Genomic DNA, 23,638 nt, shown 5'->3' with positions numbered 1-23,638 from the left:
CCTCAGAAACAGAGGAGAGTGGGCCGCAGCAGATGATTGGCTGTGTGTGGGAGTCGCAGGCACCACACTGCCACAAATATTAAAACAAACTCTCTCGAACCGACCAGAGAGAAGATATCAGAAACGGGACAACAGCCCTGAGACTGATTAGCGCCACAGTTACTCTCGCGCTCATGCTAATTAGCTCTCCAACCAATAAACTTCATTCAGAGAAGAGTAATTCAAGAGAAGGGAGGTGGAGAGAGAGAAAACAGTCATGAGCTGTGGGGTTCAAATGAGATGGTCTCAAGATGACAAGCATATCTAGGTCATCAGTACTGTCAGGAACTTGGCTCGTTGGTGAGAAAGTCCTGAAACTTTTTTGTTATCATTTTCCCCTCATTTTTGGAGTAAGATCAAATTGTAGCCTACAGTTTTGTCTGTTTTAACTGCACAGTCACGCAGTGTTGTAGATACACTTAACCAGGGGCGTAGCAAGCTTTTCAAAAGTGTGGGGGATGGATGTGGTTTGTTTGTTAACAATAAAAACGATGAATACAATGACAGAAGGGTACAAAAGGTATAACATACAAGATATTAAAAGCTTCCCATTTAAATGAGTGATACTAGAAAAGTATAAAAACACACTTGGAACACACAGAAAATAAGTCAAAACTAGAGATGCACCGATTGCAATTTTCTTTGCCGATTCCGGTTTCCGATTTTATTACAAGTGAAACCTGTCGATTCCGATTTTTGCCGATTCTGATTTTCTATCCACAAACTATAATTGACAGTATACTGTATATAAATCCATATTAACTTTTCTTCAATGCACATATTTTATTTTCATTACATAAATGATTGAACATTACAATTTCCCTAAATGCAGTTCTCCAAGCTGCATTAAATTACAGAGTCTTCCCTTTCCCAAACAACTCTTAAATTGAAGAACTCTATGACTGAAAAGAAATACAAATAATAAAATATAACTAAACATGTCACTTAATTTAACTTTTTCATTTTTGTACTCATCTCACAAAAGTCTAAGATAACAATAAAATACTTCAACTTTATTCTTGTCTGTTTCTGTTTCTGAAACTAACATTGCTTTATTTCATTTTTTCTGAAATGTAAAATAAATTGTCTTTATCTTGTGTCTGTAGTATTAAAAGAAGTCGGTTGATTTTTGCTGCAACTTCAATAAAAAAAGTTGAAAATCTTATGAGTGAATTCTACTCTAAAGTTGTATATGTATTTGCAGATTTTTTGTGTTAGTAAAGAACTCAATCAGATATATATCACATATATTGGTTGATTTATTAATTTTTTTATATTTTGGATTTTTAAAAACAAACAGAAGTCGTGTTGAATGTCAGTTTACCTAGGTGAAATTACCACAGTTTTAACGTAAGACAAGCAACAGGTTGAATGGAATTTCAACATGAGTGAACGACTTCAACATGAGTTTAGCATGTGTCACAGTTTAGCATCACTGTTAGCATACATACCCCATGTAGACGGAGCAGCGAGAGATGAAATACAGTCTGTACAATACATGGCACGTGTTACGTCTGTAGGAATGTTTGTGGGTTTTTTTCTTTTTGTCTTTCTCTCACTTCGCTATCTCTCTCCTTGGTCCATTCGTTATTCCTATTGGTCCATTCCAATGTCAATCTCCGGTCTTTAATAATGACGTCACGTTTTACTCCACCAATTTTACTTCCTTCCGGTATAAAAGGGACGCCGGAGTCAACATACGGGAGCTTACAGCTCACCCGTAGCTATATTGGTTATTTGAAATGGTTTCATCCAACGGGTGCCTTGATGTCAGTTTGCTGTTTCGCTAGTTGTTGTTTTCTTTTATTAACAAGGGAAAAGCGAACAGATAAGAAAGTCGCGCGACGTACATTTGAAGCACACGCAGGTTGAACCGAGATTGTATTAGATACACTAGATTAGAAGTGAGTGCCACCCTTGTATGCAGGGCCGTATTAAGACCTCCATGGGCCCCGGGGCTATGAATTACCACAGGCCCCCCATAGAACGTGGAACGCATCTCTGCGCTTAAAAATGCGAATTCAGCGCTCAGGAATGTCTTTTAAAGGCACAAAGCAGAACGCGAGGGTCTCGAGACGCGCTATTTATAACAAAACAGTTGCTGTACAAACTACATGGCAAGAAATAATAATTAACGACTTACACAAAGAGATCAACATGAGTCATGACAAAAACCTTACTTCAAGCATTCAAAATAACGGCTGTCAATTCTAAAAAAATCAGTTTATCTTAAAAAAATTTTTTTCCTGCTTTTGATGTAGGAAAAGTGCGTGATAATGTCACTGAAATCCAGGGATCGGAGGATGTCACATTCCAGGGACATCAACGCTAGATTGTTCAGTCGTTCTTGCAACATTGTTGAACGAAGACTGTTTTTGACTAAAGACAGTTTAGAAAAAGAACGTTCCCCGCTGGCGTTAGTAACAGGCAATGTCAGGAAAATACGGAAAGCTATGTCCTCATTAGGAAACATTTACGCATTTGGCAGACGCTTTTATCCAAAGCGACTTACATTAATTATGTGCAATCCCCTGGGATCCAACCCACGACCTTGGTGTTGTCAACGCCGTGCTCTTACTGAGCTACAGGAAACACCGACTGCAATTGTTTTCTCCTTAGTAGCTGAAGCAATGCTACAACACTTTTGATTGTCTCATTTTTAGTAAATTCTCTGAAATGGGCGATTTCGAAAAAAATCGACGCATTAGCCATTTCATTAAGACAATTTGGCTTGTTTATAGCGAATATACACTCACCTAAAGGATTATTAGGAACACCATACTAATACGGTGTTTGACCCCCTTTCGCCTTCAGAACTGCCTTAATTCTACGTGGCATTGATTCAACAAGGTGCTGAAAGCATTCTTTAGAAATGTTGGCCCATATTGATAGGATAGCATCTTGCAGTTGATGGAGATTTGTGGGATGCACATCCAGGGCACGAAGCTCCCGTTCCACCACATCCCAAAGATGTTCTATCGGGTTGAGATCTGGTGACTGTGGGGGCCATTCTAGTACAGTGAACTCATTGTCATGTTCAAGAAACCAATTTGAAATGATTCGAGCTTTGTGACATGGTGCATTATCCTGCTGGAAGTAGCCATTAGAGGATGGGTACATGGTGGTCATAAAGGGATGGACATGGTCAGAAACAATGCTCAGGTAGGCCGTGGCATTTAAACGATGCCCAATTGGCACTAAGGGGCCTAAAGTGTGCCAAGAAAACATCCCCCACACCATTACACCACCACCACCAGCCTGCACAGTGGTAACAAGGCATGATGGATCCATGTTCTCATTCTGTTTACGCCAAATTCTGACTCTACCATTTGAATGTCTCAACAGAAATCGAGACTCATCAGACCAGGCAACATTTTTCCAGTCTTCAACTGTCCAATTTTGGTGAGCTCGTGCAAATTGTAGCCTCTTTTTCCTATTTGTAGTGGAGATGAGTGGTACCCGGTGGGGTCTTCTGCTGTTGTAGCCCATCTGCCTCAAGGTTGTGCGTGTTGTGGCTTCACAAATGCTTTGCTGCATACCTCGGTTGTAACGAGTGGTTATTTCAGTCAAAGTTGCTCTTCTATCAGCTTGAATCAGTCGGCCCATTCTCCTCTGACCTCTAGCATCAACAAGGCATTTTCGCCCACAGGACTGCCGCATACTGGATGTTTTTCCCTTTTCACACCATTCTTTGTAAACCCTAGAAATGGTTGTGCGTGAAAATCCCAGTAACTGAGCAGATTGTGAAATACTCAGACCGGCCCGTCTGGCACCAACAACCATGCCACGCTCAAAATTGCTTAAATCACCTTTCTTTCCCATTCTGACATTCAGTTTGGAGTTCAGGAGATTGTCTTGACCAGGACCACACCCCTAAATGCATTGAAGCAACTGCCATGTGATTGGTTGATTAGATAATTGCATTAATGAGAAATTGAACAGGTGTTCCTAATAATCCTTTAGGTGAGTGTATATAAAATAGAGTTTGTTTAAATACAAAATTAGTATGCATCAAGTCAAACTAACCTAAAATTGGCGGGCAGGATGACCCTTCGTGGGCCCGGTCAACTCCGTCTTCGTCAGCTTTTGTGAAATATCCTGATACCTTTGGAATCTTATTAAGTAACTCCTGTCTTCGCTGCTGCTTGTCTCTTAAGTTTTTCCTTTTTTGAGCCCCTCTCTCACATTTTTTGGCAAAATCCGACATTTTAGCAGCTCTTCAACTTCCCAGCATAATCATTCCCATGGTTAAGATCATGAAATGTAAATTTGACACAATCATTGGAAATCTGATCAATCTGATCTTACCAATCAAATGGCTTTAATTTTGAATGACCTGCACATAAACCTATGGGATGATTGGCGCGCTAAGGCTGTCCGCATCCACCAATCATCTCCACTGTTTACGCAGTTTGGGTTGCTCCTGGAGCCAGCATTTTTTTTTCACACGATCTGCGTTGGCTGCGCCGCGCGTCACAACTCAGAGACGTAGATAATTATTTTAAATATGTAATTTAAAAATATATATTTGTGTAAAGGCTGGACCCCCTTGCAGTGACGGGCCCTGGGCTTAAGCCCCAGTAAGCCCTTGCGTTAATGCGGCCCTGCTTGTATGTGTCATGCGGGATAGTTAGAGTAGTTGGTAGTTAGGGCGTGAAAACGCTTAAGACCCGCTCGAGAATGGAATGTAGTTTAGATTAGAGGATATATCAAATTAGCTCGTATCCTTTTACTATGTTCATTCTTTTGGCACCACTTTTAGTTCGTTTTTCCCTTGGGATAAGGTTATGTGTATTCGTTGTTATATAACCTGTAGCTACTTGATTATTATTATTTATCCCTTTACATTTTTGTATAATAAAATACTTTATTGTATAAGTATCAGTGGTCTGTCGTTGTTGCCTCATATGCACACACCCATGGGAATTTATTCACATTTTAATGTTGCATCCCAGCTTACCCTTACCCCTAGTTCACACTGCACGCGTGAGCAGAGCGAGAGCAGCGCCGTCAGCGTAACTACATCATCACTGCACCTGCAGACTCGCGAGGGTATTCACACCGGAAGCGTTTGTACAGCAGCTGCATCAAATGTGCAAGGTGAGCTAGCCAACCATACAGCATACATTTGTTCTCTAAGTTTAAACATTTGTAAACGTGATACTCTTAAAATTCTGTTACCAAGGGTACAAGGCCCACGTAAATGGTAAACAATAAACAGCCCAGATCATGTTGTTTCAGTCATACTTCAATATAGGACGGACCTAGACTACCTGAAGACAGACTACAGAAACATTTAAAAACAACAAGTAAGTCCTCTTAATGGTTTTGTTTGTAGAATATGTGTAATGAAATCAGCATACAATTCTGATATTGTCACAGCCTACTTTGGTGCAGTAATTTAATGTTTTGCTGTCATTACTGTTTAGTACGTGTTGTACAAAGAAGAGTCATCGCACTGTACCTTTTGCTAAGAAATGTGCGTCGAAGGATGCAACGAAGAATATGGGTTCATCCGATCAATTTGCGCTGGAGACAGTTTGGTGCTTTCCATCATCTTGTTGCTGAACTGCGGCTGGATATAGAGCGTCATCTAAATTATTTTCGCATGAGCGCTGAGCAAATGGATGAGCTTCTTTGTGTTGTTGGCCCCGAGCTCACAAGACAGTCAACAAATTATCGCGCAGCAATAGAACCCAAACAACGACTTGCAATTACACTGAGGTAATGTAACAGTTATGTGTCTGTAGTTTTTAAAAAGTCCATATGTCTGCATATTGTACTGTAATACTGAGTGTACAGCTAGCGTTTAATGTAAATTAAAGAAATAATGAAGTAAGACAAGAAATTATTTTGCAAAAAGTGTTTAACTAATGGAAAAGCATCACAAGGAAATCTGACTTTACAATGTCTCTAAAGTAGTAGCAAATAATGAAATTAGATTACTACATTAAATAACAATCATGACATTACAACACAGTAGTGAAACTGTTAAAGTAATGATGCAAAATTAAATGTCGGAGAACAAAGAAAATTAGTGTAAATGATGATAGACCAGTGGCTATGGGTCTTCCATAGATGAACCTTGTTGTTGGCCAGATCTTGCAGAAGAAGGTGTTGCTTTGTCAAAGATATCTGTGTGGAGCTGCTGAGTGTGGCTTTGATGGTGAGGGGAGGTTGGGCGGTATTGATGAAATCCATAACTGTGTGGCTGCTGACTGCTTGTGAATGGGTGGGTTGTAGTGTGGCTTTGTTGCATGTTTTGTTCTTCTGCTTCTAGTTCTGACAGGTAAGTCAATATATGAACCTGTGCCCTTGTCTGGTTCTGTGGAAGTAGTCTTCTAAGTTTTGGTACTAAGCTAAGCACAAAATAGTACATTTCGTCTCCCTCGTTTGGAATATACGGTGATGGTGTTGTGGTTGGTTGTGTTAAAATGTCCAATAGCTGTTGCTCTGTTGCATTTGTATCATTTGACCTCCTCCTCTTCTGTCTTGTTGTCTGACTCTCAGTACTTAGAGCTTGCATGCTGGGATAGGCTGAGGAGGTGTCAGATCGTGAATTTGTAGAAGGTGTTGGGGTTACAGATCTCTGTTGAGGTGGAGAACTTGACCTTGAAAGGTCAGCTAGTTCTGGATCCACATCATCTAGTGCCACAGTCATGTCCACAGCTACATCTGCAAATTGCAGAGTGTGTCTGGAGCTACAACACATCATAATATAAAAACATCAGTAGTGTAGATACAGTATAAAAACAACTTTCAAACAGTCGGGTAAATTGAATTTCATTAGTAGTACTTTGTCCATGTAACAAATTTGCTTATTTCATCTGTCCTGTTAACATAATTCAAACATGCCCCAACCTCAATATAACGTACTAACCTTCTGGACTGCATATGTGGAAGCAAAAAGGACATTATTTGCTCATATTTCCATTCTCGGCTGGTTCCACCAGCAGAGCCACTAGGAAGATTTTTCTGCTTTCTGCTCCTTGCAAAGGCATCCCTTAGCACCTTCCACCTTCTTTTACAGTCATTTGCTGTGTGGGGATAAACACATTGTACTAACTATTTACTTTTGTCTGTTTTTCTTAGATTCCTAGGAACTGGGGAAAGCTTTTCCAGCCTTGCTCTCCAATATCGCCTTGGGAAAAGCACAGTTGCTGGGACTGTGCATTTGACTTGCAGGGCAATAGAGAGGCAAATGATGGCAACGCAATTTCCAAAACCAACAGAGGATATGTGGAGAGACATTGCATCAAAGTTTTGGTCTACATGGAACTTTCCCAACTGCATTGGTGCCATTGATGGCAAATATATCAACATAGTGTCACCTGCTAATTCAGGGAGTTTGTTCTTCAATTACAAGAAGACATTCTCCATTGTTCTGCTTGCACTGGTAGATGCAGTCTACAAATTTACATTCGTCTAAGTGGGTGACTTTGGTAGAGCCAGTGATGGTGGGATTTATCAAAACTCAGCTCTTGGAAGAGGCATGGAGGCAAAATCTTTGTCTGTGCCAGCAGATAACCCTTTGCCAGGATCTGGTGTTCAGGGTCCCATGCCATATGCCATGGTTGCAGATGCAGCATTCCCACTGAAGACCTACATTATGCGACCATTTCCAGGTAACAACATTCCAAGATGGAGGCGCATTTTCAACTACAGGCTGTCTCATGCCAGGATGGTAGTTGAATGTGCCTTTGGCATTCTGTCCTCAAGATGGAGAGTACTTCATACCAGATTAAATGTGAAGACAGAAAATGCAGACTCAGTGGTCATGGCAACATGCATCTTGCACAATTACCTTATGACTCCATCACAGAACCAAAGATGGCTAGATGAGGCTGACGAGAGAGGCACCGCGATTCCACCGGTCAGGAACATGGGTGGAAACAGAGGAAGTAGAGATGCGTATGATGTTCGAGAAAGGTTCTGCACATTTTTTCTGTTCCCCGGAAGGCAGGGTTTCATGGCAGGACCAAATGGTTTAGGGAATTATAAAATAGTATCATGCATTGTTACACATAAACCAACCCTCCAATGTAAGAAAGTTAATTAAAACTTTGTAAATACTGTTCTTTTGTCTAGTGTTTCAGTAAATATGCATGTTTTGTATGGTGTTTTTGATTACATTTTAAAAATGTTCTTTGTTAAAATCACTGGTTCGTGTATGGCATTAACACTGGAAAAAGCATTTATAATCAACAAATACATTATTTCAGCAAGACAATGTTTTTAATGACACGTGAGAAAAAAAATGGTAGTTAACCTTCATCAGACAAAACAGATTACCATTATATAATTGTCTTACCATCTGCACAAATAGCAGAAGCTATTTCAACCCAGGCTTTTTCCTTTGAAGATATGTCATTGTAGTATTTACTGCAAGGATCATAAAGCATTTTGTGCTTCTCAACCTCAATTGTGGTACAAGAATGAGGTATGACACGATCACCTTTTATAACGAGCTCCTCGGAAAGCTGGCCACAAACTCAGGTTTGATTGGGTACTGCTAGAGCCGCTTTCTGGCTAGTTAACTGACGTGATTTTATAAACCATGCTTCCACCCAAACGGAATAATTAAAAACAAATGAAGGGGTACATCAAATATAAATGTTTTTTTTTAACATACTCCTAGTCTTGCAAAAAAAAAAAACACAACAGGCTTGCTTATTCTGTGCATTCTGAGCACTTTTATTGTGCAACTATTTATATTTGTCTATCTAAGGTGTGCTGTCACTTTAACTGAGCTTGAGCTGCGCAGCAAAAATAGACTCGGCGCCGAAACCATCGCATCAGTGCTGCTCAAGCGCTGCTCCCGGTATGAAAGCACTCATTTGATGACATGCACGCCGAAAAAAATACGCGCTGCTCTCGCTCTGCTCACGCGTGTAGTGTGAACTAGGGGTTAGACTATGGAATTTAAATGGACCCAAAACTCACGCGCATGGAATCCGCGCGCGCACGCGCTATGCAAACGCGCATAATGATAACCACGCGCGGAAAGCTGCTCCGCGAGGGCGCATTTAAACTCCGCGAGCGAGCAGAACAGTATCCGCAAGCGGAAAAGAATCCTTTCTATTTTTTTTATGGCGCTCACCAGGACGGTGACATTAAAGGCAGGGGTGTATGTAGCCAAGTCAGTGGGGGGCGCTGTTGTACCTTGTTTACTGGCGACACCTGTGGAACAAGAAAGGGTGATTTGCCTTTAAATACGTCACTTCCCAGGCGTGCTGTGTTCGCATCGTTTGGTGTCTTCTTAGGTGTTGGTCGCTGGAAGAACGTGCGCTTTGTTCTGGGTGTGCATTTTGGAAATTGTTTCTGCCTGTGTTGGTGGATATTGAAAGACTGGTACAGCACAGGTATGTGAGTTGAATGAGATTATGCGTCATACTTATTCTTTCCTTGGTTAATGGTATGTATGTATGTGTGGTTGGAACAGTACGGTTACTCATACTGATCGTGAGTCGTAAGGGCTGAACAACTGATACAACACCCGGTATCCTATGCCGTATTCGAGTGCAGGGAACACTGAGATACGCGGCAGGAATGAATGAAACGTGTTGGTGATCCCTTTGAGTTCCAGTGCAGCTGAAAGCTATTGGAAGGTATTTTGTTGTTTGTTTAATGATTTTAGCGATTGTTTAATGGTTATGAATTAAAATGTTTTAATTGTTTAAGAAAATGTAATATTGTATATCTTAAATCCTTGTTGCATGGGCCGATGTGTGGAGTATTTTTTATTTAAGATTGTTCTTTTGTTTTGTAGAGTGCTTCTGTTGGTGGCTGGATTGATCACTGTTTTCCCTACCTTTATTTCTTTGAGATTTGGGTTTGTTTGTTTAGTTTGTTTCTTTGTTTATTCATTTTGTTGTTGGCCCCTGGACACATTATTGGTTTGGACTAGTAAATCAGAGGCAATTTGCTGTGTATAATATGGTTTACCGGCAATAGAGGGGGGGGAACTAGTCACTCTCAAGTAGAGTTTGAGTTATTTTGCACTTAGGTTTGGTACTTGTTTTCTTTGCAGTGGGTTGTACTTTTTATTATTTTCTTTTGAGAGTGTCTGTACACTCCTCATTTGACGTTATTGTATGTGCCAGCTTTGACCAGGTCCAGACTGATGTGAACACAAGAGAAACAACTTAATAAATATGTTGATTGTTTTATAGTACTGCTGGCCTTGAGTTTATTCATTTGTTTGGATAGCTGTGCGGGAACCCCTACTGGGATCTCCTACCCATAAAACTTGGAGTGGCGTAGTCATAATTACTGAACTATATATATAGATATATGTATGTGTATGTATATGAAAAGGTTACATTTGGCGCAGTCAGCAGGATCTTGACCTAAGGGCTGTATTACTATTAAAGCATTTCTGTGCCTGTGTTTTCGTTTTGTTTGTGTTTTTTTGGTGTAAGGAGGGAAAACAGTTGTCAAGTACTTCCGTCGTTGATCATCGTGGTCAGGTTTGAAAAGAACTACATATTTTTTTATTTTATTATTATTATTTTTTTCAGCAATGACCTTGTTTAATTGAAAATAAAACACAAGTAGTACGGGTTTGCTTATACTATACAGAGAGAGACAAAAGTGACAGACCATAGTGACAAACCATCAAACAAGTTCAACCTTGCAAACGTGCAGCCAAAACAATAATGTAGTGCTTTTAACCCATATCAGACGTGCATGTTTATTTGGCAACTGGTCGTGCGCTACCGTAACATTCTGCTTTTACAGTAAAAAAAGTCAAGAATGCAAATGATAAAAGCCATAAGCATTTGTAAAACTAGGCTCTTACAAGACCAGCAGAATCATTCTTATCAAAATAAATCACACTTATGAGTAAACAAAGCCACCTGATCATATTATAATGCTTAAATAAAAAAAAAGCTTAAATGTGTACATTAAAAAGGCAAAACAAATTGATCTTCAGACCAGATTAATATTTAACACTGCATTGGACGGTAGTGGACGGAGTCACGAGCGCAGTATGTGTGTGTAAGGTGTGGTGACCTCTGCCCTCTGATGAGTCTGTCTCACAGGGGTCTTGGAAGGAGTGCGTGATGGGAACAGGGAGCAAAAGAACCTCTGTTTCTTTGGAGTATGGTTCTCAGTGTAAGCTGCCGCCACTGCTGCTCTGCGTCCTCTCTTCTTGCAGGAGCTGGGTGTCACGGGAGGCTGGGGCGGAAGCGTGCCCTTCAGCTGCGCCAGTGTCTCATCTTTCCTGCGCAGGTCTGCTTTAACCAGCTGCAGGCTGGTGTGCAGCTCCACCAACATTTGGTCCTGTTTGGTGAGTTTACTGTCTGCAGATGCGAGCGCGTGATGCAGCTTCTCGCCGTCTGTGTTGCGGCAGCACGCTCTCTTTCCGGACTGCAGCTTAACACCCAACATCTGTAACTCCATCCTCAACTGCTTCAGGTTCCTCTGACCCTCCTCTAGTTTCCTCTCAGCTGTAATCGTCAATGTGTTGGTGGTGCCAGAGAAAGAAGGATTTTCTTGGAAGCGCTTCAGTTCGAGTGTTTTCAGCCGCAGTTCAGTTTGCTTGAGGTCCAGCTCGGCTTTACACTGATCCAGCTCGGCTTTACACTGATCCAGCTCGGCTTTACACTGATCCAGCTCGGCTTTACCCTGATCCAGCTCGGCTTTACCCTGATCGGTTGTACTTTTGAGTAAATTTGGAAAAAACGTCTGTTACAACCAGGACATTTTCCTGTCCATTACTAGCTATATCCAAGAGAGTGAAACCAATTGCAAGAATCTCTAAGGGTCTGCTGGCTAGTAAACTCCCCGCAAATGTTCTTACCTTGGGCTGTGAGGCCTTAGCGACAGTACAACGTTCGCACTCGGTGCACCATTTCTTAACGTCTTGCCACATGTTAGGCCAATAACACCTTTGACGAATAAGATCTGTAGTACGCTCTACTCCCTGATGACCGTGATTATCATGGAGACTAATGAGTACTTCTACTTGGAGCCCCTTCGGCAGTACTAACTGCCAAACCAAGTCTCTAGAAGGCGGAATTTGGACTACCCTATACAAAACTCCGTCCGCCTCTCGAATCCGGGGCCACTGCTTTACCAATTGTTGGACATCTCTTGGCAAGCACCTCAACTCTGCGACTGTTGGACACTCCCATTGCCCCCAAAACTGTAAAAAAACTTTAATGCATGGATCTACAATCTGCAATGCCCTCAAATCAGCCTTACTACGGACAGGGAGAGCATCTACAGTTAATGAATCTACTAATTGTGGCCTCTCCTGTGATAACATTAACTTAGGGACAGTAACACCTGTTACCTCAATTGCCACTTGGTCCTCAGAGTATGCCGGAAGCCTCGAAAGTGCATCTGCATTACGATTTGCAGTGCCTGGGCGATACCTGATCTCATAGTTAACCAAAGCAAGCTGGGAAACCCAACGCTGTTCAACTGCCCCCAATTTTGCATAGTCAAGGTAGCGCAACGGGTTATTATCAGTGTAGACAGTCACCTTATTTCCCAGTAGATAATCTTGAAATTTTTCTGTCAAGGCCCATTTAAGAGCCAAGAGCTCCAGCTTCATCGCACTATAGTTAGTCATGTTCCTCTCGCTTTGTCGCAGCCCACGACTAGCAAACGCGATCGGCCTTCGTAGTCCCCCCTGCTCTTGTGACAATACTGCACCCAACCCTAAATGGCTTGCATCGGTCTCTAGAATAAATGGCAGAGTAAAATCGGCATACCCTAAAACCGGAGCCTGAATCAGGCGTTCCTTCAATTCCACGAATGACTTTTCACATACATCATCCCATTGCTGTCCAAAGGAGTGGTGCTTGTTACCTACAGTACGCTTCCGACTGCCTTGTAAAGCACCAACTAGTTTGTGCAACGGAGCCGCTAATTTAGCGAACCCTTCCACGAACCGACGGTAGTATGATGCAAATCCTAGAAATGACCGCAGTTCATTAACAGAGCTAGGCCTACTCCATTCAGAAACAGCACGGATCTTCTCCGGATCTGTGGCTACACCAGCAGCTGATATCACATGGCCCAAATATCCAACTTTTGTTTGAAAGAACTGACACTTCTGTAACTTCACCTTCAAATTATGCGTCCGAAGCCGACTCAGCACCATCTTCAAACGTTCAAGATGTTGATCAAAAGTTCTAGAAAAGATTACAATGTCGTCTAGATATAACAAAAGGGCATGGAGGCTCTGATCGCCAAAAATACGTTCCATGAGACGTTGGAAAGTGCTTGGGGCGTTATACAACCCAAAGGGCATGCGATTAAACTCGAATAACCCAAAAGGGGTACAAAACGCTGTCTTCTCCCTGTCCTGCCGACTACGCCATATGTAGCCAAGTCAGTGGGGGGCGCTGTTGTACCTTGTCTTACTGGCGACACCTGTGGAACAAGAAAGGGTGATTTGCCTTTAAATACGTCACTTCCCAGGCGTGCTGTGTTCGCATCGTTTGGTGTCTTCTTGGGTGTTGGTCGCTGGAAGAACGTGCGCTTTGTTCTGGGTGTGCATTTTGGAAATCGTTTCTGCCTGTGTTGGTGGATATTGAAAGACTGGTACAGCACAGGTATGTGAGTTGAATGAGATTATGCGTCATACTTATTCTTTCCTTGGTTAATGGTATGTATGTATGTGTGGTTGGAACAGTACGGTTACTCATACTGATCGTGAGTCGTAAGGGCTGAACAACTGATACAACACCCGGTATCTGATGCCGTATTCGAGTGCAGGGAACACTGAGATACGCGGCACGGAATGAATGAAACGTGTTGGTGATCCCTTTGAGTTCCACGTGCAGCTGAAAGCTATTGGAAGGTATTTTGTTGTTTGTTTAATGATTTTAGCGATTGTTTAATGGTTATGAATTAAAATGTTTTAATTGTTTAAGAAAATGTAATATTGTATATCTTAAATCCTTGTTGCATGGGCCGATGTGTGGAGTATTTTTTATTTAAGATTGTTCTTTTGTTTTGTAGAGTGCTTCTGTTGGTGGCTGGATTGATCACTGTTTTCCCTACCTTTATTTCTTTGAGATTTGGGTTTGTTTGTTTAGTTTGTTTCTTTGTTTATTCATTTTGTTGTTGGCCCCTGGACACATTATTGGTTTGGACTAGTAAATCAGAGGCAATTTGCTGTGTATAATATGGTTTACCGGCAATAGAGGGGGGGAACTAGTCACTCTCAAGTAGAGTTTGAGTTATTTTGCACTTAGGTTTGGTACTTGTTTTCTTTGCAGTGGGTTGTACTTTTTATTATTTTCTTTTGAGAGTGTCTGTACCCTCCTCATTTGACGTTATTGTATGTGCCAGCTTTGACCAGGTCCAGACTGATGTGAACACAAGAGAAACAACTTAATAAATATGTTGATTGTTTTATAGTACTGCTGGCCTTGAGTTTATTCATTTGTTTGGATAGCTGTGCGGGAACCCCTACTGGGATCTCCTACCCATAAAACTTGGAGTGGCGTAGTCATAAATAACTGAACTATATATATAGATATATACATGTGTATGTGTATGTATATGAAAAGGTTACATTTGGCGCAGTCGGCAGGATCTTGACTTAAAGGCTGTATTACTATTAAAGCATTTCTGGGCCTGTGTTTTCGTTTTGTTTGTGTTTTTTTGGTGTAAGGAGGGAAAACAGTGGTCAAGTACTTCCGTCGTTGATCATCGTGGTCAGGTCTGATAAGAACTACATATTTTTTTGTGTTTTTTTTATTTTTTTGTGTTGTTTTTGTTTGTAGGATGGCAGATGAAGACATGTCAGCTCAGCTTAGGGCATTCACTGAGATGGTGCAACAGCTACAGGTAGAAAATGCTAAACTTAAGGCAGATGTAAGTCAGATCTTACCGTCTGGATCCAGGAGTGTTCCCCCTAGAGAACCACAGTCCCCTGTTGTCTATGATATTGCTATGAGTGGCGTTACATCAAATCCTGGGGGAGTTATAGAGCGTTACTTTTATGTGCCGCGTGAACGTAAATGTCCTAGATTCTCTGGAAAATTGTCCCAGGATTCATTGACCGTAGAGGATTGGGTTGAGGAGGCTCGACGTCATCTGTCTATGCGCCCAATGTCACGTTCTGAGCAGGCTTTGGCCATTTTTGATCTGTTGGATGGAGAGGCCAGGACAGAGGTTAGATTTCGTCCAGTTTTTGAAAGGGATGTTCCTGAGTTGATGTTTAATATACTTCTCAGTGTTTATGGGTGTTCCCAGTCTTATATTAGTCTTCAGAAGCAGTTCTTCCAGCGACGACAACTTGATGGTGAGTCTCTAAGAGAGTATTCTCATGCTCTTATGTCCCTTATGGATGTGATTAAACTTAAAGATTCAGTATGTTTTGCTAACCCTGATACTGTCTTACGAGACCAATTTATAGAGTTTGTGAGAGACGGCATGCTTCATCGCGAATTACGGTGGCAGGTTAGGCTTGATCCTACTCTGAGTTTCTTAGATGCTCGCCAGGAAGCATTGCGTTGGGCAGAGGAGGGTGAAAGCCCATCTGTGCAGAGACCCCGTGCACACTCTTGTAGTATAACTAATATTACAGAACTATCAGCTCATTCTGAGTCTGTTTTTAGTAAGCCCCCCGATGAGTTGACTGAAGTTAAAGAAAGTCTTCGTAAATAACAAGTTCAGTTGGATGCTATCCTGAAGCGTTTATAGTCCTCTGTTCCCCAAGTTGGGTCTTGATTGTTGCCTGTGCCCCTGACTTCTGGCGTGGAAACTCTGAACTTCCAGTATCAATATCACCAAGATGGTAGACCGATTTGTTTGCTCTGTTCCCAACCTGGCCATATTGCAAGATTTTGCAAAGTCAACCTTGGAGAAACATCTAGAGTAGCTGTAGGGTCTAGGCCTTCTATCCAGTCGTCGGAAAACTAGTGCCCCCCCGGCAGCACTGCCCATGCGTCGGGTGGGGACCCTTTGGGCATTCCCCCTGTCAATGAGCCTCGACTTTTAGGTAGGTGTCCAATAGTGGAGATTACAATTTGTGGGGTTACCTTGGCATGTTTGCTGGATACGGGATCGATGGTGACTACGGTTACCCAACAATTTTTTGAACAACATTTACAGCCACGTCTTCAGTCTCAGCTGAAATCTTGTCAATGGCTTAAGCTTAAAGCAGCCAATGGTCTTGATATTCCTTATTTGGGGTATTTAGAGGTGACTATAGAACTACTTGGAAAGACACTGCCTAAGATGGGCATTCTAGTCGTGAAAGATTCTGTCGACCCAGTTACCCATATAAGAAGAGAAAAGGTCCCTGGTCTTTTGGGGATGAATGTTATTAGTAGTTGTTATCAGGAGTTGTTTTTGGAGCATGGGACCATGCTTTTTAACTCGGCCCCCATACAACATGTAGGGAAAGTATGGCAGAGGGCCTTTTCAGAGTGCCAATTTTGGGAACGTTCATTGGACACTGGTTACGTGGGTCTAGCTCGAGTGCAAAGGGGTCCATCTGTCCGTGTTCCAGCAGGAGCTATGAAATTGGTCCCAGCAACTTGCAAGTCCGGCGCTACATATGACACTTGTTTTTTGGAACCAGTGTCATTTGTGGAAGGCCGTTTGCCAGTGGACCTTCTTGTCCCCTCTGCCTGTTTATCTGTCGCCGGTGGGGTGGTAAAGGTACCAGTTATTAATGTAGGTAACCAGGATCGTTGGCTTGGGCCAAAGACTATTTTGGGGGAATTACATATTGTTCAGTCATCTCTCGCGACTCCATCTATTGAGTTTCAGGTACAACAGGAAGATGTGGAGGTGGTAGCGTTTATTCAGTCAGTTGAGGTAGAGAGCAAGCACAAGTGTGATTTTTCTCAGTTGACTTGGTCTGAGTTGTCTGGTCAGGAACATCAACAAGCTCGAGCACTATTAGAGTTTTCGAACGTATTTTGCCAAAGTGAGGGAGAGTTGTGCTGTACTGAGCTACTCCAGCATACTATTCCTCTATTAGATGATGTACCCGTGCGCCAGCGTTATCTTCGGCTCCCTCCTTCTCAATATGATTTGGTAAAGAGTCATATTCGAGAATTGGTGGAGCACGATATAGCGAAGCCCAGTTGTAGTCCGTATGCCTCACCTATAGTTGTGGTCCAGAAGAAAGATGGGTCTATTCGTTTGTGTGTAGACTACCGGCAGCTTAATGCGAAAACTCGTAAGGACGCTTTTCCCTTGCCTCGAATAGAGGAGACTTTGGATGCGCTTAGCGGGGCTAGGTGGTTTAGTACATTAGATCTGGCTAGTGGATATAACCAGGTTTCCGTTGCCCCACAGGACAGGGAGAAGACAGCGTTTTGTACCCCTTTTGGGTTATTCGAGTTTAATCGCATGCCCTTTGGGTTGTGTAACGCCCCAAGCACTTTCCAACGTCTCATGGAACGTATTTTTGGCGATCAGAGCCTCCACGCCCTTTTTTTATATCTAGACGACATTGTAATCTTTTCTAGAACTTTTGATCAACATCTTGAACGTTTGAAGATGGTGCTGAGTCTGCTTCGGATGCATAATTTGAAGGTGAAGTTAAAGAAGTGTCAGTTCTTTCAAACAAAAGTTGGATATTTGGGCTATGTGATATCAGCTGCTGGTGTATCCTCAGATCCGGAGAAGATCCTTGCTGTTTCTGAATGGAGTAGGCCTAGCTCTGTTAATGAACTGCGGTCATTTTTAGGATTTGCATCATACTACCTTCGGTTCGTGGAAGGGTTCGCTAAGTTAGCGGCTCCGTTGCACAAACTAGTTGGTGCTTTACATGGCAGTCGGAAGCGTACTGTAGATAACAAGCACTACTCCTTTGGACAGCAATGGGATGATGTATGTGAAAAGTCATTCGTGGAATTGAAGGAACGCCTGATTCAGGTTCCGGTTTTAGGGTATGCCGATTTTACTCTGCCATTTATTCTAGAGACCGATGCAAGCCATTTAGGGTTGGGTGCAGTATTGTCACAAGAGCAGGGGGGACTAAGAAGGCCGATCGCGTTTGCTAGTCGTGGGCTGCGATCAAGCGAGAGGAACATGACTAACTATAGCGCGATGAAGCTGGAGCTCTTGGCTCTTAAATGGGCCTTGACAGAAAAATTTCGAGATTATCTACTGGGCAATAAGGTGACTGTCTACACTGATAATAACCCATTGCGCTACCTTGATTCTGCAAAATTGGGGGCAGTTGAACAGCGTTGGGTTTCCCAGCTTGCTTTGTTTAACTATGAGATCAGATTTCGCGCAGGCACTGCAAATCGTAATGCAGATGCACTTTCGAGGCTTCCGGCATACTCTGAGGGCCAAGTGGCAATTGAGGTAACAGGTGTTACTGTCCCCAAGTTAATGTTATCACAGGAGAGGCCACAAGTAGTAGATTCATTAACTGTAGATGCAGTCCCTGTCCGTAGTAAGGCTGATTTGAGGGCATTGCATGATGTAGATCCATGCATTAAAGTTTTTTTTACAGTTTTGCGGGCAAGGGGAGCGTCCAACAGTCGCAGAGTTGAGGTGCTTGCCAAGAGATGTCCAACATTTGGTAAAGCAGTGGCCCCGGATTCGAGAGGCGGACGGAGTTTTGTATAGGGTAGTCCAAATTCCGCCTTCTAGAGACTTGGTTTGGCAGTTAGTACTGCCTAAGGGGCTCCAAGTAGAAGTACTCATTAGTCTCCATGATAATCACGGTCATCAGGGAGTAGAGCGTACTACAGATCTTCTTCGTCAAAGGTGTTATTGGCCTAACATGTGGCAAGACGTTAAGAAATGGTGCACCGAGTGCGAACGTTGTACTGTCGCTAAGGCCTCACAGCCCAAGGTGAGAACATTTGCGGGGAGTTTACTAGCCAGCAGACCCTTAGAGATTCTTGCAATTGATTTCACGCTCTTGGATAAAGCTAGTAATGGACAGGAAAATGTCCTGGTTGTAACAGACATTTTTCCAAATTTACTCAAGCGTACCCCACCCCCGACCAAAGAGCAAGTACAGTGGCTAAGATTTTGACGGAGAAATGGTTCTATGTTTACGGGGTACCAAACAGAATTCACTCGGACCAGGGGCGTAGCTTTGATGGAGAATTGTTGAGGCGTCTGTGTGACCTGTATGGCATTTCCAAAAGTAGGACCACTCCATACCATCCAGAGGGTAATGGTCAGTGTGAAAGATTCAATAGGATGTTGCATGATTTACTTCGCACCCTTCCAGCGGAACAGAAGCGAAAGTGGCCACGGCTGCTTCCCCAACTTCTCTTTGCTTACAACACCACAGTACACCAGTCGACACAACACTCCCCCTATGAACTGATGTTTGGACAGAAGCCCAAATTGCCAGTTGATCAGTTACTAGGCAAGAGTGATGAATTGGTAGAGGAACGTACATCAATAGATTGGGTCACTCAGCATCATGAATATTTAACCTCTATTTATGTTAGTGCCCGAAGACACTTGGAGGTGGCAGCCAAACGTCGCAGAGCTAATAGTCCAGAAGCAGCGCCTATACTATCTCCTGGCACGTTAGTATACTGTCGAAATCATTTTCAGGGTCGCCATAAGATTCAGGATGCGTGGAGTTCTACGGCGTATGAGATTATGACTTGTAANGGTAAACTCTTCGATGGGCTTAGGGCATAGGGACGAGCTTTTCAGAAAGGAATGCAGGGAATATCTATTATCTTTGCTTTCTCAATTTTTGTTAAGAAACAAGCTGATGAATATCAAAAAGCTCAAATCGAATTAGTTTTTAAATTGGTTTTAGATCATGTGATGTTCAATGCCTTGAAAGCCTGTCTAAAACCAGTTTCTTTTGAAGCAACCTTCACACATTGATGCTGCCTATAAACTCAATGAGGCAGCAAGGCAACAAGAGGTTCCAGACGCAACCTAGGAGGCAGCAGGCTGATTTTATATATTGAGGCGAAGGGGAAAAATAGAGTGAGGGAAAAACACGAGCTTGGAGGAATGATGCTTAGAGTTAAGAAAAAGGAAAAAAGAGAGTGAGAAACAGAATCTCAGACCCTCAGAAACAGAGGAGAGTGGGCCGCAGCAGATGATTGGCTGTGTGTGGGAGTCGCAGGCACCACACTGCCACAAATATTAAAACAAACTCTCTCGAACCGACCAGAGAGAAGATATCAGAAACGGGACAACAGCCCTGAGACTGATTAGCGCCACAGTTACTCTCGCGCTCATGCTAATTAGCTCTCCAACCAATAAACTTCATTCAGAGAAGAGTAATTCAAGAGAAGGGAGGTGGAGAGAGAGAAAACAGTCATGAGCTGTGGGGTTCAAATGAGATGGTCTCAAGATGACAAGCATATCTAGGTCATCAGTACTGTCAGGAACTTGGCTCGTTGGTGAGAAAGTCCTGAAACTTTTTTGTTATCATTTTCCCCTCATTTTTGGAGTAAGATCAAATTGTAGCCTACAGTTTTGTCTGTTTTAACTGCACAGTCACGCAGTGTTGTAGATACACTTAACCAGGGGCGTAGCAAGCTTTTCAAAAGTGTGGGGGATGGATGTGGTTTGTTTGTTAACAATAAAAACGATGAATACAATGACAGAAGGGTACAAAAGGTATAACATACAAGATATTAAAAGCTTCCCATTTAAATGAGTGATACTAGAAAAGTATAAAAACACACTTGGAACACACAGAAAATAAGTCAAAACTAGAGATGCACCGATTGCAATTTTCTTTGCCGATTCCGGTTTCCGATTTTATTACAAGTGAAACCTGTCGATTCCGATTTTTGCCGATTCTGATTTTCTATCCACAAACTATAATTGACAGTATACTGTATATAAATCCATATTAACTTTTCTTCAATGCACATATTTTATTTTCATTACATAAATGATTGAACATTACAATTTCCCTAAATGCAGTTCTCCAAGCTGCATTAAATTACAGAGTCTTCCCTTTCCCAAACAACTCTTAAATTGAAGAACTCTATGACTGAAAAGAAATACAAATAATAAAATATAACTAAACATGTCACTTAATTTAACTTTTTCATTTTTGTACTCATCTCACAAAAGTCTAAGATAACAATAAAATACTTCAACTTTATTCTTGTCTGTTTCTGTTTCTGAAACTAACATTGCTTTATTTCATTTTTTCTGAAATGTAAAATAAATTGTCTTTATCTTGTGTCTGTAGTATTAAAAGAAGTCGGTTGATTTTTGCTGCAACTTCAATAAAAAAAGTTGAAAATCTTATGAGTGAATTCTACTCTAAAGTTGTATATGTATTTGCAGATTTTTTGTGTTAGTAAAGAACTCAATCAGATATATATCACATATATTGGTTGATTTATTAATTTTTTTATATTTTGGATTTTTAAAAACAAACAGAAGTCGTGTTGAATGTCAGTTTACCTAGGTGAAATTACCACAGTTTTAACGTAAGACAAGCAACAGGTTGAATGGAATTTCAACATGAGTGAACGACTTCAACATGAGTTTAGCATGTGTCACAGTTTAGCATCACTGTTAGCATACATACCCCATGTAGACGGAGCAGCGAGAGATGAAATACAGTCTGTACAATACATGGCACGTGTTACGTCTGTAGGAATGTTTGTGGGTTTTTTTCTTTTTGTCTTTCTCTCACTTCGCTATCTCTCTCCTTGGTCCATTCGTTATTCCTATTGGTCCATTCCAATGTCAATCTCCGGTCTTTAATAATGACGTCACGTTTTACTCCACCAATTTTACTTCCTTCCGGTATAAAAGGGACGCCGGAGTCAACATACGGGAGCTTACAGCTCACCCGTAGCTATATTGGTTATTTGAAATGGTTTCATCCAACGGGTGCCTTGATGTCAGTTTGCTGTTTCGCTAGTTGTTGTTTTCTTTTATTAACAAGGGAAAAGCGAACAGATAAGAAAGTCGCGCGACGTACATTTGAAGCACACGCAGGTTGAACCGAGATTGTATTAGATACACTAGATTAGAAGTGAGTGCCACCCTTGTATGCAGGGCCGTATTAAGACCTCCATGGGCCCCGGGGCTATGAATTACCACAGGCCCCCCATAGAACGTGGAACGCATCTCTGCGCTTAAAAATGCGAATTCAGCGCTCAGGAATGTCTTTTAAAGGCACAAAGCAGAACGCGAGGGTCTCGAGACGCGCTATTTATAACAAAACAGTTGCTGTACAAACTACATGGCAAGAAATAATAATTAACGACTTACACAAAGAGATCAACATGAGTCATGACAAAAACCTTACTTCAAGCATTCAAAATAACGGCTGTCAATTCTAAAAAAATCAGTTTATCTTAAAAAAATTTTTTTCCTGCTTTTGATGTAGGAAAAGTGCGTGATAATGTCACTGAAATCCAGGGATCGGAGGATGTCACATTCCAGGGACATCAACGCTAGATTGTTCAGTCGTTCTTGCAACATTGTTGAACGAAGACTGTTTTTGACTAAAGACAGTTTAGAAAAAGAACGTTCCCCGCTGGCGTTAGTAACAGGCAATGTCAGGAAAATACGGAAAGCTATGTCCTCATTAGGAAACATTTACGCATTTGGCAGACGCTTTTATCCAAAGCGACTTACATTAATTATGTGCAATCCCCTGGGATCCAACCCACGACCTTGGTGTTGTCAACGCCGTGCTCTTACTGAGCTACAGGAAACACCGACTGCAATTGTTTTCTCCTTAGTAGCTGAAGCAATGCTACAACACTTTTGATTGTCTCATTTTTAGTAAATTCTCTGAAATGGGCGATTTCGAAAAAAATCGACGCATTAGCCATTTCATTAAGACAATTTGGCTTGTTTATAGCGAATATACACTCACCTAAAGGATTATTAGGAACACCATACTAATACGGTGTTTGACCCCCTTTCGCCTTCAGAACTGCCTTAATTCTACGTGGCATTGATTCAACAAGGTGCTGAAAGCATTCTTTAGAAATGTTGGCCCATATTGATAGGATAGCATCTTGCAGTTGATGGAGATTTGTGGGATGCACATCCAGGGCACGAAGCTCCCGTTCCACCACATCCCAAAGATGTTCTATCGGGTTGAGATCTGGTGACTGTGGGGGCCATTCTAGTACAGTGAACTCATTGTCATGTTCAAGAAACCAATTTGAAATGATTCGAGCTTTGTGACATGGTGCATTATCCTGCTGGAAGTAGCCATTAGAGGATGGGTACATGGTGGTCATAAAGGGATGGACATGGTCAGAAACAATGCTCAGGTAGGCCGTGGCATTTAAACGATGCCCAATTGGCACTAAGGGGCCTAAAGTGTGCCAAGAAAACATCCCCCACACCATTACACCACCACCACCAGCCTGCACAGTGGTAACAAGGCATGATGGATCCATGTTCTCATTCTGTTTACGCCAAATTCTGACTCTACCATTTGAATGTCTCAACAGAAATCGAGACTCATCAGACCAGGCAACATTTTTCCAGTCTTCAACTGTCCAATTTTGGTGAGCTCGTGCAAATTGTAGCCTCTTTTTCCTATTTGTAGTGGAGATGAGTGGTACCCGGTGGGGTCTTCTGCTGTTGTAGCCCATCTGCCTCAAGGTTGTGCGTGTTGTGGCTTCACAAATGCTTTGCTGCATACCTCGGTTGTAACGAGTGGTTATTTCAGTCA

General features: G+C 42.0%; 1 protein-coding gene across 1 annotated transcript; it reads right to left on the bottom strand.

Annotated features, from left to right (window-relative positions):
* Positions 1-5,963: 5,963 nt before the first annotated feature.
* On the bottom strand, positions 5,964-9,159 carry LOC130557018 (uncharacterized). The gene is made up of 2 exons (XM_057338426.1): positions 6,920-9,159; positions 5,964-6,740 (listed from the first exon to the last, which is right to left on the bottom strand). The coding sequence occupies exons 1-2, from the start codon at positions 6,952-6,954 to the stop codon at positions 6,101-6,103; spliced, it is 675 nt and encodes a 224-aa protein (XP_057194409.1). The 5' UTR covers positions 6,955-9,159; the 3' UTR covers positions 5,964-6,100.
* Between the last annotated feature and the right edge of the window lie 14,479 nt (positions 9,160-23,638).

Source organism: Triplophysa rosa, linkage group LG7, assembly GCF_024868665.1.
Source record: "Triplophysa rosa linkage group LG7, Trosa_1v2, whole genome shotgun sequence".
NCBI classification, from domain to species: domain Eukaryota; kingdom Metazoa; phylum Chordata; class Actinopteri; order Cypriniformes; family Nemacheilidae; genus Triplophysa; species Triplophysa rosa.
This window is presented reverse-complemented; position numbering and strand designations above follow the sequence as displayed.